Here is a 16409-nt window from a genome sequence, read left to right as displayed (position 1 = left end):
CACTGTTGTTTTTTCCTACTAAGATAATTTATTTGTTTATTTTTATTTTTTTTTTGGGGGGGAGGGGGATTTAATATAACAGAATAACACCAAGTTGTGCATAATTGTGAAGTGGAACAACAAGGATATGTAGTTTTCAGCATTCTTTGCTTATTGAAATTGAGAAAAATGTTCCATGGATTCATATTAAACACCCTTAGTCAATACTTTGTAGAACCACCAGCATTTGCCCTTCTGACTTTTCAAGCTAGCTATATTAAATGAACAGCCTCTCTAGGGCAAGTTTGAAGAATTGTCTCACATCCTCTGGATTTACATAAAATCTTTGACTTTTCCATTCCAACACAAAATATGCTTTGATCTATACTACTCCATTGTATTTTGAATGTGTGTTTAGATTCATTTTCCTGCTGAAAGAATTGTTCTACATTGAGTCTATTTTGACTTCTGCAAGGCTTGTGTCAATCCATCAGTAGGACTCTTTTGTTTCTTTATTTTAACAACACTTTCTTTTTGCTGTTTGTTTTCGAATATTATTGTTTACTAATTTCTATGATTTTATTTTAAGGTTGCATTGACTTTTACGCAAGGTTATTTGAGTCATGGTAATAAACACCTTATCTCCAAGGTTTTTATTTGTAAATTTAGAAAACTCTATATAATTTTTCCCCACTTTACAGTTAAGTGCTACTTTGTGTTGATCTGTATCACATAACCACTGTAAAATACACAAGAATTTGTATTTGGCAAAATGTGGAATTGTTTAAGGGATGTAAATACTTTTACAAGGTATATATGATTCCAAGAGTCATATGAAACATTAATAAAAATGTTGTGTCACACAGACATGGGCCTCCTTGATGTTCAAGAGAACAACCTGACTGTTGGTACATTCATGTCTTTCTTTGTCTCTGAAACCCACCATACACTTTTGGAAAAGGCGAGTAAACATTTCAGATTATATACAGTCTGGTACAGTAGTGAATGAATGGCAACAAAAGGCAAGATAACATGTTTTGGAAATCAGGCTTAATAATTACTTAATGTAAAAACCACCCTTTTTTCAATTTTTACTATTTTCAGACATGCAGGGACGCACAAATAGAGAGGGACTTGGAGAAGGATCTCCATATACTTTCTTCAGAATGGAAACAGAGACTCTTTCAGCTACATGAGTTGGTTCTCCCTGCTTGCTGTCATTGTACGACTACAAGTAGCTTCTACAGAGAAGAGATTTTCATAGGATCCATCCGGTTAACTGCTAAAACCACCAGCCAATGCTTCTGTAATGGTACCAGATACACCATTGTTGGTATGGCCAAATAAATTTGACCATTTCGGTATTTCACTTGAAGACTTTGATTTCACTGCTTCTATACCTCAGGAGTTTATGCTATAGCAATATTCTCCTACTTTCTCTCTCAGGTCTAGAAACACACTTTGTTGAGATCCAGAAGGACTTGATAACACTTTCCACTATGATGAAGTCCCCACACAGTGTTGAGATCAGGCTAAAGCTGAGAAAATTGGCTGAGTCTCTAAAAGTTCTTGGTGAAGTAGTGATTAAGAAAGTATGTTAAAAGATTTTCTCTTTGTCTTCTGCTCTTTAAAATAAACTGCCTTTTTCCTCTTCATTTATAGATAAGCTGCTTGATTTATTTGATAGATTTCAGCAAATTTGGGTCTTCCTGACAAAAGCATTCATAGAAACATCAAATTGTGACCAAGAAAATCTGGTAAGTTCTAATGTGTACACAAGTTGAACATGTCTCATTTTAAAAGCTTTGAAACTAAGTATTTTCATATGGATGTTTTTTCAGCTGAAGCATTTTCAACCAGTTGATGATGCTTTTAAAAAAATTATGCAATCAATCTCAACGGACCCTCACATGTGGACCTTCGTGTGCTCTGAACTAAATCGCAAACATGACAGTGAAAGCCTTTGCAAGACTCTCATTGACGGTTTGTTCACAATGGAAGATATTTCCAACCAGATGGAGAATCTTTTTCAGAACTTTTGTGAGCAGTTTCCAAGATTGTCCTTTTTGAGCGAGAGTGAGATAATACAGCTACTCTCTTTTCACCCATTGGTACTGAAACAGCAATTCTTTTTGCGCAAATGCTTCAAAGGTGTACATTTGCTTGAAGTGGATCTTAAAAGATTATCACATACAAGCACTTTAGAGAGCTCTGGGCCTTCATCTGAAAATCCCAAACAGATAGAAGTTCTGGGTGTTTTTGGCAGCCTTCGGGAACACATTGCTTTTCAGCCTCCTCTGAAGTCGAACCCTGACATCTTGATTTGGCTATGTGAATTTGAAAAACACTTGAAATTGTCAATGATAAAACTCATAAAACAGTGCACAGTGCTGAGAAGACAGCTTGAGCCGGTTGGTCAAGAGCTAATGTACATCTGTAATGTGGATGACTCTGAGTCGGGCAATGCAGACGAGACGAAAGATGCACACCCATTATTAGATTTGTTTCTGGATTTTCCACTTCAATGTCTGCTTGTGGTAGAGGAGGCATTCTGCTGCAGATGTGTTCTCAAGGCTTTCCGGGAAGGAAGTCCACAAGCGTTGAACGAGCTCAAAACAAACAACAATTTAAAACTGACAATCCTTTGCAATGTTATCAGGAATAGAGTCCTGGGCTCTGAAAATAAATGTTTGATTTCCAAATATGCAATGATGTGTTTGCGGGCCTTGGTGCAACTTGCAATGAATCATGGACAGCAGCTGTCTCGACTCATGGACCTACCAGGGGTACCCGAGTCATCTTTTGAGTGGCTAAGCATGATGAAGTATCATATCAACACAGAAGATGAGATTCTGGATTGCAGCGATAATCCGTCATGTTATGTGGATATTTTGGATCACCATTTCCAGTACGGCTTTGAGTATTATGGACCACATGACTGGTTGTTGGTGCATACTCCCACCACAGACAAGGCAACACTGGGACTTGTTCTTGCTTTGATAAGGTACAGGTCTGGGTTCATGGGTGGACTTTCCATGTCTGGGAGAACAAACACTGTAATCCAGCTAGGAAAAGCACTTGGACAGCTGGTTGTGGTTAAAGAGTGCTCTCCAAGCATGGCATCTGCTGTTGTTAAACGAATGTTGGTGGGTGCCATTCAGGCAGGAGTGTGGCTTCTATTGGAATCTGTGGACTTACTATCACAAGGTGTCCTGACAGTGCTACAACAACTTCTCAGTGACATTCCCCACTACTATGTGAATGTACAGAAAAAAAGGAATCAAAAGCTGATAGAGGAGTCAGAGTGTGAAATTGCACCCGGAGACACAGGTTTCATTGAGATTTTAGATCCAGAACGCCATTCTGAGCTTTTAGGGAAAATAACATTTTTCAACACAAGCTTTGGATGTGTTCTTACCTCATCTAATCAATATGCAGCAGAGATTCCAGATTGCCTGCGATTTGCTGCCAGACCTGTTTCATTAGCACACCCTGATTACAGAATTGTTGCTGAAGTGACGCTGGCTTCCATGGGATTCTTAGATGCATTGTCTTTGAGCCATCGTCTGTTGTGCCTGATCACCCTGATTAAAGATACTGAATGCCTCCCTGATTTATTCAATGACAATCAAAGCTGTTTTCTTGTTGTCTTGCAAAAGCTCATCTCTGCCTCAGAAATATACTTACACCATGCTATAAGTCAGCGAGAAATTTCCATTCGGGATCAAGTAAGTGCTGCTAAAGAGAGTGATCCTTTGTCAGTGGAAATACCGCCTGACAAACATTTTGTGAAAGACAAAAAAGAAACTACAAAGTTTCCAAAGTTACGCAAAGCTCTGCTGTGCACTCTACAGGCTTTGATGGAGGAAACAGCGATTGTCAAAGCTATTCTTTCTGTTTTGACACCGGAGCACAGGAAAGCCTCCCAGTTCTACACTATTCTCAAGGACACATTCCCTTTAGCAGTTCAGTTTCCAGATTTTCAAAAATTTGTTCAAGAAAGCGAGAAAAGACAACTTCAGAATGCTATTGTTGAAGAACTGCAAGAAGTACATCTCTGTTGTCACAAGGAAATAATAAAGCAAACCTTTACTGTGTACCAGACCATGAAGTTCTCTCAAACGGTCATTCTTATTGGCCCATCAGGTAGTGGAAAAACTACTTGTTACAGCATTCTGGCTGGGGCACTAAGTAGACTGGCAAGCACAAGTATAAACAACAAAGGTACCTCACATGGAGAAGCAGAGATCATTTCATTGAAATGGTGCTATGTTGACACTGTGGTCCTGTTTCCTAATGCCATGTCCCACAGTGAGCTATTTGGATGTTTCTGCAAAAAAAGAGGATGGAAAGATGGAGCTGTCGCAAAAGTTCTTAAAGATTCAGAACGATACGATCGAGCATGCCTTGAAATCTTTACAGATGACGTAGACAGTGAAGAGACATCACTTGCAAAGTGGTTGGTGTTGGACGGAGAGCCTGTAGGTCAGCCTTGCTGGTTAGATTACTTAACCACACTGTGCAGTTCCCAGGATCCACATCTGTGTATGTCAACAGGTGAAACAATCTTATGTCCATCACAATTCAGTTTGCTGCTGGAGATGACCGACCTATGTGATGCAAGTCCCTCTGTTGTGACCCGGTGTGGCCTTGTTTATTTCACACACACTGATCTATGGAAGTCCATATGGAGCAGTGAAATGGATGCTATCTCGAAAGAGTACAAACTGGATGAAGGAGTACAGAAAATGTGGAAACGACTGGCTCAAGATCTTTTCTCCAAAACGTTGAGTTTACTTGGACAACATGGTTTAACTTCTGTCAATAATTTTGAAAGTGGATCATGTGAAAATTATGGCCTTCAAGAAATCACATCTTGTGTTAGGATCCTGCGAGCTCTTGTGCAACATTTTGTAAGGCACCCCCCAAAAGACAAAGAAGGTGTGTTAATCACAAAAGATGTGCTGATACACTTGTGATAGTCATGCTAGTTTCCATTGTCCATTTTGTGTGACTTACCTGTCTATCTCATGTGACTTTAGATGAAACCGATGACCCAAAAAGTGAGCAAGAACTGCTCTTCAGAAACTTTTTCTTGGTGGCTTATGTTTGGGCATTTGGTGGACATCTGCACTTTAGGTACACAGATCTTAATGGAGCCTTTCAAATGTAGTTCTTTGTGTGTTGACCAGTTTTACATTGCTGAGTATCTCTTCTAATATTTGTAACTACTTTTTTTAACCTGTATTTTTTTTTTTAAGGCATTGGCCAAAATTCGACTTGCTAACCCGCAAAGTGCTGTTTGCTTCTCGGTACAAAATTCAAGTTCCAGAGCGAGAAAGTTTATTTGAACACTTTTTCAGTAAAGACAGTAAAATGGATCCCAGTGATATGCTGTCTACAAATAGCATTACTCCAAAGGTTTGTTCGTTTGTTCATTATATTGAACCAACAATTGTGAAAATTAATAGAACATCCAGGTTATCATCTTCTGGTCTTTGAATCTGTCTATTCTTATTTCCAATTTATTACAACAGTTTTGGACATACTGGCATCTGGTGGACACATTGTTGGAGGCAAACCAGCCAGTGTTGATTGCAGGAGAGCCGGGTTCTGGGAGAACTACTCTGAGTCACAGCTTGTCAAGTTTTGACCTGCCACACATTAACATTGCAGCAAGTCCACTCTTGACCTACAAAGACCTGCGCCTCATACTTAGAAATATCTGCAGGCAGAAATATGGAAAAGATAATGTGTATTCAACCGCAAAACCTCCAAGTCTCCTTTTGTTTGTGGAGGATTTGCATGAAGCCCCATGTGGTAAGTAAAAATAATGACTGTTACATTTCATAGATAAAAAGCTTTTGAAATTAATATATTTTATTTTTGTTGAAAGATGTCTTTGGGAGAGTATCAACGGCCTTGGAGGCACTACGTCAATGTATGTCAAAAGGAGAGATTGTGACACTTGACTCCTACTTTCTTGAGTGTCTGAACTCTGAAACTGTCAGCTTTTTGACTACGTCCAATATCTCCAGACTGGCTGATCATGATCGTGAGAGTGGTGGAATATCTTTGCGACTCTCAAGACTCTTCTCCATTGTTGTGCTGCCTAGCCTTTCTGAAGATGCTATTTTGTCTTTCCATTCTGCATTTCTAAAAAGGTGGCTTAGAGAAATGCCACTAGATTGCTGTGTCGAGAAAATGTCAACCTGTATAGTCACTGCAACTATAAGTCTTTACAATGCCGTATGTGATCATTTTCATCCCACTGGACAGAGGCCCTTCTTTATATTCTCTTACCATGACATTCAGAAGGTGTTTTCAGGGATGTACTTGTGGCAGCATAACATTTTAAACACAGAAAACCAGAAAGAAGGAAAAAAACATTCAGGTTTCCTGCCATTCGCACCAACTACTTCAGTACCTATTCTTAGCATAGTACATCTCTGGATACACGAGTGCATACGCACCTTCGGTGACAGGTTCTGCTCAGAGAAGGAAATGAATACTTTTCTGACACTTGTTGCCAAGACAACATTAATTCACTATGGACGTGAGTTTATGGAAGGAACCCATATAGACAATTTGGAAGCTGACGATATCCAACAATTACTTGCAGTAGGTCAGAATGTTGATTCGACACAATTTCATCAGAGGAGGAGTACAGTTTTACAGTCAGCTCTTCAGAATGTCCTGGCAGAATCTAGAGCTTTTTCCACAGAGGAGACGAGCCTTGAAAGTTACACTGTTGAACCAGAGTTGTTGAAGCTCATTGTGGAAGAAACAACCAGGCTTGTGTGTGCTCCTGAGTTCTATCCTGCAGAGGAAGCTGTGAAGCATCACTCAAAGATTAAACCCAGCTCGTATCAGCAGCATGACTTTGATGTACTACAGCAAAAGGTGCATGCGCTCATTGATAGAGAAGTCGATGACATCTATAGCATAACAAACAGATACATTTTGCACACACAGGGAATGATGCAGCTACTACACATCCTCAGGGCTTTGCTTCTACCTGGAGGCCATGGAGTGCTGATCGGCTCAGACAGGCAAACAGGACGTAAAACTGCTGTACGTCTAGCTGCGTACATTACAGGTTATGAGTTAATAGAGTTAGATTCTAGCAATGAGACCCAGTTCCATGACATTCTAAAAGAAGCAAGGCACAGAACCAATCAGAATGACATTAATTCCATCATACTGGTCCATGAAAACATCAGTCCGGCTGTGAGAGAAGAAATACTGATGCTTATGGCACAGAAGGCCTCCCCTGTGGATTACAAAGATGAAAAACTGAGTGCTCATGTTTTCAGAGTGACTTCTCTGAAATACTTAAGTCGATACCGCATGGAAAGTTGGATAAATGAAAAGTAAGTGGAAGATAAAGTTTATCACTTAGTCACTGTACAAAACGTAGTACTTGTTCAAAGAATAAAGTCCAGCAACACACCAAACCTACCCATCTTTGACTAAAATAGATTGTGATGCACTGTTTCCTGAGACTTTTTTGTCACCGCCAGCCCAAATTCTTTTAGCAATTTAAGCTAAAGTAACTCTTTTTTGGCATGAAGGACAGCTTTTCCAAAGCTTTCCAGGGATGCTTTGTATCAGTTGTCTAGTCCTCACAAATGAACCCCTTTTAAACTTGAGGGAAACTTGCTAGCATGCTTTTTTTCCTGCTCCAATTGAAGCTGCAGTATGTAACTTTTACACAAATGTCCTTTTCTATATTCATTTAAACTGTTGCATGTGACAGCAAGGTATGAGACAGATAATCTTTGAAAAAAAATCAAGGTCCTCCACCTCTTCCCAGTGCTGCTATTGCCGTCTAAAGAAATGCTCCGCTCCCGGTCAAAAAGAACCAATCAGATTCTGGAGGAGCGTCTTAGCGCTGTCAGTCACCATCGTGTACCATCAAAAAATGTGCTATTGGTGGAGAAACAACTTCCCGTTAAAGTAAAACCATTTATCCACCATTTGTGGCCATGCCTTAGGACTTGTGGCAGGTTATGTTTTGGCTGTAGCGTAGCAGGAAGCAAGAGGGAATGGGTGAGGACAAGAGTGGATGACTCACTCAAACCCTCATCCTGGCTCTGGTTGTTTCTTACTTGATTTTTTTTCATAGATTATCTGTCTCATACTGTTAGGGGATAATGAAAATTTTAAGAACTAAGTAATTTTTAAATAAAAGCTAGATACTGTAACTTTAAGAGGAAAAATATTCACTTTCTGCCTAGGATTTTGTAACATTTAACATATAGAATGATGTACAAATATTTAGTTGGATGTAATGTCATAGTGCCTGATAAACGTACCTCTTGAACTGAGTTTCTATTTTGTTTTAATTTAATTTAAAAAAAAAATCTTATAGCATTGTGAATATATATAAGTATATACATATACGTGGCATGGAATTGTTCAAAGCTCACTGGTTTTTGTGTGTGAACTCTCAACTTTGTGTTATGTCTTTCTCTGTGATCCAAAGGTCTTTTGGTAAAGATTACAAAAATATCCACGTGTTCCTGTTGATGTCTTTCACGAAAGTCAATGATTTACCTGAAAACAAAGAAACACAACGCTGGAGTGTAAGTGCTGAAATATTGAGTGTGTCAAGTAAACTTTGTATTGACTGTAATAATTTTTTTTTTAACGTATATTCACTTTTATAGATAAACAATCCAAAATACATACCTTATTTTAAAACATTGTAACAGTAACTTTATTGTCCAGGTTAAATATGTCAGATCTATTGTATTTACTGTGCATGCAATCATTAGGAAGATAAAACCAACATCCCAGGTAAAAATATGGAATGTTCTGTTTAACAATATTTTGCTTCATGCATATTTTTACATTCTAGGCACAATTGACCAAGGCCCTGAAGCTCAGCTGCTGTGTGGAAGTCTACCAGGCATGGTCCTCTCAGTCTTTGACAGAACTAGCTATCCAGAGCCTCAAAATGTGTCCTTTTAATAGTGAGTCCTGTCAATAGAACTCATCTAAACCTAACCGTGTTTTTTTTTTTTTTTTGTCCTTTTTTTTGCTCCCTCTGAAAAATTAACTCTTTGGTTTTATGTGGTTGTGTTTTTTCCTTTTTTCTTTTTTAAAGCACCCATAGAGTTCTCAGTGGATAGCTTGTCTGTGGCCATGGCAGGAATCCACCAGTCTTCATTTAAGCATTCTTCTATCTTTGTTAAATCTTTTCCGTTGACCCCTACGATTTATCTGGAGTTCGTCACCTGCTTTGCCCACGTTTACAACAAACTGTACAGCAAATGGCAAAGCAAACATGACAGGTAGCTGTTCTGCAGTATCGTTGCAGCTTTTTGTCATTTTAAGGTCAAACCTGAATTGACAAAAATATGACATTAACACACTCAGCTACATAAAACATAGTAATGTGTATAGCTTTTCCAGAAAAAAAGATGTGCTATAAAAACATTCAAACATACTGACAATTCTGATAGCTCTGACTGCAAATATGCTTAAGTCTTTTAAAATGTAGTAACTTAAAGTACAGTACATTTGTTTTTCACTTGAGTAAAGCAGAGTCAAAATATTTTGGACAGTTTTAGATATTGTGATAATTAATTGTAAACAATAATATTACACTTTGCTTTCCTTTTTTGCTTATTGAGAACAAAAAATAATATCAAACAAAATACATTGTTATGCATCAAACCAGACATATGGTAGCTGTAATGAGGGTAAAATATTTAAAATCAAACATTTCTCTCTAATTTTTATGCCATTTCCTTAGTTGCCATAACATTTGTAATTATGTGTATGTTGAGAATTCTAACATTCAAGTCAGGTTCTGCTTTTTCCTTAATGGAGATAAATACAATATATCACACGTGGTTTTTCTGGACTGAAATATGATTCAGTTCTATATATTTCTTCCAGATTTGCTAATGCTCTGACACGCTTGGATGCTGTGAATAAAACATCTGAAGTGTGTAAGCAACTTTTTGTGCGACTGCAAGAACACATGACTAACTCACGGAAGGTAATTCAAAGCAATTTACTGCACTTCTAACATGCTAATGCTATTAGAATATTTTTGAAAGTTTCTTTTAAACAGTTGTTTACCTTTGGAGTTTTTCTAGCAATGAGTAGAACAAAACATTTGCAGAATTCGCTAGAAGTTTCTTTTTTTATTCTGTTTCTCTATTCAAAAGCTTGAGTTGGAGCTCTTGGATCATCAACAACAGTTGAAGTATGACTATGAAGAAGCTGTGGAGAGACGCATTGATGGAGAGGAAAAACTGGGTCACTTAGAGAAGATGATTTTACAGTTTGAAGATCTGGTAATGTTTTTTTTTTTTGTTTTATATCATGACAGCATTTTCATAAATATAGATTTGAATAGTCTTGTGTGTATTCAGCCCACCTGAGTCAATACTCTGTTGAACCTCCTTTTGCTGTGTTCGTTTTCCCTCACACATACATGTAGGCCAGAAAATTCAGTTTCAAACATGGAGAACCACACATAGTGTTATACCTCACTAATCGATAAACTCCAGTTAGAGTATGCATTTTGGAGTACTTATTACTTTAGACCAACATTTCGCTTCATACTTTTAATATTGGAACAAGACCCTAGAGAAACTCTCGTTGGTTTACAAATTGTGGAGTACTTAGTAACCCAGAACAAGAATCAAATATGTAGAACCAACATTTAGCTTTTTTTTTGCTACTCTTACCTTTCTGTCCGTCTTTTGGTTTTCTTGTTTGTTTTTTTTGTTGTTTTTTTTCTAATTCATGTAAAGCACGTTGAACTGCCTTGTTGCTGAAAATGTGCAATACAAATAAAATTACCTTTGCCTATAACTTCAAACCACCTTAAACATCTCCACAACTTTCTTTCTGAACTGTCTGCTGTTTCTTCTTCATAGCTCTGTTGTTCACGACTTTTCTCTGATAAACCTTTCAGGCCTTCACTGAACATCTGAATTGGTACCGATTTTAGATACTCTTTACAACTTAAGTAATTCTAAAGCAGAGATTGTTGGAATTCATTCTGCTATTTTTCTCCACCGTTCAACGAAAGGTGTATCAACAAATATCCTAAAATTTAAAATATGTTTAAATACAGTTACAAATCAATTCTTTATGTGACTTGTGTCCTAAAGAAGCATATTACAAATGGAAATGTTTTTCAAGATCAGTGTTTGTGCTTGTAGGGCGATGATTGCTGTCATGCAGTCACAGCCATACAGTTACATAAAAAAAAAAAAGTAAAAAGTAGTACTTTTCGTCAATTTAATCGTTATCACAATAGTACCACATATCATATTGCCCACCCATATTCTGATGGGTGGGCAACGCTGAATACATATCCACCTCTTTCCATTTTCGTTGCTATGCATTTCGGTGCAACAAAATTCACTTTCTATATACATGAAAATGTTTTGTTTAAAATGTAAGAAAATACCATTTCAGGACACTGTATAACATTTGTCCAAAACTACATTAATGCCTTTTGTTTTGTAATGGACGCTTTGTGTTGAACATGTAGAAGTTTACGGTTGTTCTTTTTTGCTTCGTCTTCTTCAAGATACAATTAGCTTTCCTGGCAGGCCTTGATATTCTGAATTGCTTGAATCAAGCTGACCTGGAGGAGGTGCGTCACTACAGGGATCCACCAGAGGGGGTGGTGAAGATTATGGACGCTATGTGTTTGATGTTTAACCGTCCGGCAGGCTGGGAGAATGCCAAGCATCTCCTTGGACAGCCCAACTTTTTTCAGGTGTGTGAAGGGAAAGTCTCTCGGAGTAAAACCTTCTTAATATCACACAGAATGCAATGCAAATCAAAGCACTGCTCATTCATAATCTTCAGTTCATACACCAATGAAACAATTGTTTTTTTTTGCACCTTTGTTGAATGCTTTTGACAGTCATTTTTTTTCACCCAGGAGCTGCAGTTCTTTGACCGCTCCAGTATGACCGGTGAGCAGCTGGAAAAGCTTAAAGAGATAATCATGAGTCCTCTGTTTGAACCAGAGGCTGTGCGAGAAGTCAGCAGGGCCTGTGAGTCCCTGTGCCGATGGATCCAGGCCATGTATGAGTGCTGCCTTTTGCAACATAACCTGTTGCTCAAGCAACGATGCGAAGGTAAATCCGGATTTGCACGGCGTCTGCTGCACTCGTTGAGGTGTCAAGAGAGGGAGTCCAACGACCGCTTGGAGAACTACGAGAAACAGCTTAGAAACATTCGAAATGATCTGCAGGACGTCCAACGGCAGCTGTACAAAGCTGAGGACGAAGAAGAAGCCGCCAGCACATGTGCTACGAGTGTGGCGATGCTGTTCCAAAACTGGAGTGCTGAATTCCAGGTGATACAAACATGCTTTCTAAACCCACAATTTCTACAAATCATTTCCCCAGATTTTTTTGCCATGTGGTGGAAAAGTATTTGCCCCCTTACATATTTTTTGCCTGCTTCATGTTGTAAGGCAGATTTAGTTTAAGTGACAACTTGATTGTGGGAGTAACAGTGTCATGATGTGGTTGTGGAGGTGGTGAGGAAGACGCAGGTAGGCCCAGGTAGTCATGATGAAATGATGTATAATGGTGAAAACAGGTAACAAACTCAAGGCACAGGCAGCACTGGGAGCGGACAGACGACGAGGACCCGACAAAGAACACAGACAACAGGTGGAGCTAAATACACAGGGAGGGTAATCACAGGAACAAGACACAGCTGGGATCAATCAGGACAGGACGGCACAGAGACTCACAGGGGAACAGAATCAAACACAGAAAAACCTCAAAATAAATACGCAGAAAACACAGATCCTCACAAACGGGGTGTCCCCACATTCTTAAAAAGTCTAAAATTAAGTCCTTAAAATCTCTTAAATCAATAAAAACATTTGTATGTTGGCCTTAAATACACTACCTACACGATTTTAAATTTGCTGCAACTATATCAGTTTTTTTTTTGTTTTTTTTTACGGCGCTTTTGTGTCAGGCCATCATTTGAGTCTCATGCTGATATCACTCACTGCACTCTCTGTCTCAATGCCATTGAAGCTACTGGTAACCAGATGCTAATACTTGCTAGTAAGTAACCAGCTTTTTTGCTCTTTTCATGGGTAAGTGTAAATTTATCAGCTGTTGGCTGGACAACGTTTGTCTTCAACACTGGCTTATTTCTATTGCCAACCAATGCAAGGCTACATCCAAAGATCACAGAAATTTATAGTTTTGGTCCTCTGGGAAATAAAGCATATCTTTAGTACATTTCTGTCGTGACATCGATCTTAAATTTTATTCATAATTGTCTTAAAAAGTCTTAAATTTCAGCCGGCGAGACCTTTTGAAACCCTGAATTAGGTGTCTTGGTGGCTGATAAAACTGAACTGAAAAATGTGGTCAGTCATTGTTAATTCACTGTTTAGCTTTGGGTCAGATATAACATTTAGCAAATAAATAAAATAAAAACTTTTCTCCTTTTTTCTAGGTCACCTTCCACTAATCTTAAAACTAGTTTGATTATCTGAAATATCCATGAAATCTGCAAGGAGGCAAAACATGTTTCATAGCACTGTAATGAGCAGTAACAAATTTCTCTTTTATTTTACCTCAGAAATTGGAGTCGCGTCGTCAGAAGATAGCTGGTGACGCCCTTATTCTTTCGGCCACCATCTCATACTTAGGACCGTTTGGGGCTGCTAATCGGTCAGATCTAAAGGACAAGTGGATGGAACTTTGCCGGACTCGACGTATTGACATAAACCCCAAAGACATCAGAAGCTCCCTGTTTACCGACAGAGGCACAGAAACCATTACTCCCCCTCCTGGGTTTCCCATCCCCGTGACTGAGAGTCTGTCGCTGCCTTTGGGTTGGCTTTTAGAAATAAATGACTTTCAGCTTGAGGACACGTTCTCGACCAGACTCAGAGTGAAGCTGTTGCTATGGGGCTACAATGAGACTTGCATTTTCCACTGGCCTCTTCTGGCAGACTCTTACCAACACCTCCAACTGAGCTCTCAGAAGTGGTTTACAAGAGGTAGGCCCTCTCAGTGTTGAACTTATTTCTGTTTAACCTGAACTGATCTAATGCAAGGAGTCACAGTCGTTAGGCACAAAGTTATTTTAATTTAATGGCATTTACATATTTATGATTGGACAAAGCACCATAAAGATTTTGCCACTTTATGTTTTCTGATTAAAATAATCTAACTATATTTATGTTTTGATCATCTTATTTGCTCTTTCTTATGGAGGTAATGTAGTGCTTTTCAAAAGTATTCATACCATTTGAACATCCTAACACTTTCTCAATTTACAACAACAAACATCAATATTTTTGCTATTTGCGAACATTGACTTTCAAGTCGTGCCACACACTCTTAATTGGACTGAACGATATGCTTTGATATAACTTCAAAGTTAATAACGGCTCTGTGTTTGTCTGTTGGGTTAATATTCACATAACATCTTGTGCAATTCACTGAGTCTCATTTCTAAGTTGTTTTGAAACATCTTCAAGTCTGTGCCAGGAGTCAATACATCTCACTTGCCTCCTGTCCAGGAAAGATTGCAACTCTTGAGAGGGAGTTAGAGTGTGATTTGGTGCTCTGTGCTGATGATCCGGAGCTCAATGAGAAGCTGGATCTTGCTGCTGAGAAAGGTGATTTGAATAACCAAATAAAGCACCTGTTGTTCAAATAATGAAGTGTTTTTTATAAGTCAAATACTGATGCAAACCTTTCTCTTTTTTTTCAGGATTGAATGTACTTATAACTCATGTGGAACGTGCCAAACCTAGTCCTGAGTTTCTGGCAAAGCTGGTGCCTCCAAGTCGAATTTGGTTTTATAGACGAGAGCAGCCTCCTCAACCTGTTCATCCAAATTTCCGCCTCTTCCTCAGCACACCTCTGCCTGTCAGACTGCTTAACAGGGGTAAGAACATCTGCTGCAGGTGTCTCAGCCGATATCATCTGCACCAGCATTTTTTCTTGCATTTAGGCCTATCACGGCGACAAATTTTGCTTGATGATTAATTGTCCCAAAAATTATTGCGATAAATGGTAATATTGGTTTTTTGAGGCCGTAACATATTGATAATAGAATAATGATGCAAGTCCATCCTCTCACAGACTAACAAAGTTTGATTATGTAAAAGCAGCTGGGAGATATTTTAAAAATCCAAAATAAAACAAGACAACCAAAAACAATAAATAGAAATTAGAACCACAAACAGCTGAAACCTTAATTAAAATGGATTATAAATTTTCTGTTTATAGAAACTGTAAACAGAAACAAATTATAATCTGTTTACAATGTTGAGTTAAAAAATTACAAAATATTAATCCTCATAATAGAAATTATCTAGCTCATCTTATGTATCATAAAATTAATTGATTAATTGATTATTGTGAATACCTTCCTTACATTAATATTAGACTAAGCATGCAGACATTTGTTTTGATGGCTGGCTTAGTAATGCTAACAAGAATCTTGTTTATTCATGTCCTAACATGGATTAAATTCCACCTCTTGAGCTGTTTCACATTTTATCAGGTAAGATCGAAACATGAAAACGCTCAAGGCATGCGAGTACTTTTACATAGCGCTATTTTTATAAACATAGCTGAATCTTGAAGGGATGATAAGGTTATAAGGACAGCTACAATCCAACATGGATGCTGAGCAGGAAACAGGTTGACTTTGTGGTGATGACCTCTTCCTGCGCATTTGAAAGTAATAACTCAAGGTTTCATTTACTCCTGTTCCCCAGGGATCGATCCGTCCATCTTGGCTGAAGTGCTTGTGGTTGACCTTTCTCTGAGCTCAGAAGAGATCCGGGAGCTGCTGCTGACACAGCTGCTGCAGTCTGATTGCAAAGTGCTGCTGATGCAACACTCGCGATTCCAGAATTACAATCAGTTCCTGCAGGAGAAACTGGACTCAGTCGAGGTGACTTAGGCAGACTTTTTGTTTCTGGGTGTTTCTGTTGTGTTGGATTATTGAAAATTGTACAAATTTAAACTTGGAAGTTATTTATTTAGAGGTCAAGCTTTAATAAAGGTTAAAATAGAGATGCACCGATCTGACACTAATCTCTGTATCAGTCCCAAAATTGAAAAATGTATCTATGTTTTGTCAGGGTTTCCCCCAGAAAACTTGCTAAGCCCGTTGGTCGGGGTGCCGAGACGGTCCACCAGCGAGGCAACACATAAAGGCACCGGCTGTGTGATTGGTCCGCTCTGCCAGATTTAAATGCATCAAGTATAAACCTATCTTTTAGGAATACATCTACTCCGCCAGTGAAACGCTCAGAGCAATAGAGACGCTTGCAATCTGGCTTTAAAAAAAAAAAAAAAAACATACATACATACATACACACACACACACACACACATTTACATATATATATATGCATATTGCTTGTTTGCTCGTGTACCTTGATG

General features: G+C 38.5%; 1 protein-coding gene and 1 pseudogene across 2 annotated transcripts in view; both read left to right on the top strand.

The window, feature by feature from the left end:
- The window catches only part of LOC103476899 (extracellular serine/threonine protein kinase FAM20C-like), a 46622-nt pseudogene that overhangs the window by 20586 nt on the left and 9627 nt on the right, over positions 1-16409 (top strand).
- The window catches only part of dnhd1 (dynein heavy chain domain 1), a 34199-nt gene that overhangs the window by 10505 nt on the left and 7285 nt on the right, over positions 1-16409 (top strand). For both annotated transcript variants that reach the window (XM_008429452.2, XM_017306503.1), the window contains 20 exons: positions 846-940; positions 1084-1312; positions 1426-1551; positions 1642-1736; positions 1821-4920; positions 5022-5118; positions 5241-5400; positions 5517-5799; positions 5876-7352; positions 8468-8567; positions 8843-8957; positions 9092-9278; positions 9889-9991; positions 10164-10292; positions 11543-11734; positions 11903-12322; positions 13579-14002; positions 14528-14626; positions 14722-14898; positions 15737-15915. In XM_008429452.2, coding sequence (XP_008427674.1) covers positions 846-940; positions 1084-1312; positions 1426-1551; positions 1642-1736; positions 1821-4920; positions 5022-5118; positions 5241-5400; positions 5517-5799; positions 5876-7352; positions 8468-8567; positions 8843-8957; positions 9092-9278; positions 9889-9991; positions 10164-10292; positions 11543-11734; positions 11903-12322; positions 13579-14002; positions 14528-14626; positions 14722-14898; positions 15737-15915 — 7787 coding nt within the window. The remainder of the gene's footprint in view (positions 1-845; positions 941-1083; positions 1313-1425; positions 1552-1641; positions 1737-1820; positions 4921-5021; positions 5119-5240; positions 5401-5516; positions 5800-5875; positions 7353-8467; positions 8568-8842; positions 8958-9091; positions 9279-9888; positions 9992-10163; positions 10293-11542; positions 11735-11902; positions 12323-13578; positions 14003-14527; positions 14627-14721; positions 14899-15736; positions 15916-16409) is intronic.

This window comes from Poecilia reticulata, linkage group LG1 (genome assembly GCF_000633615.1).
Source record: "Poecilia reticulata strain Guanapo linkage group LG1, Guppy_female_1.0+MT, whole genome shotgun sequence".
Lineage (NCBI taxonomy): Eukaryota > Metazoa > Chordata > Actinopteri > Cyprinodontiformes > Poeciliidae > Poecilia > Poecilia reticulata.
This window is presented reverse-complemented; position numbering and strand designations above follow the sequence as displayed.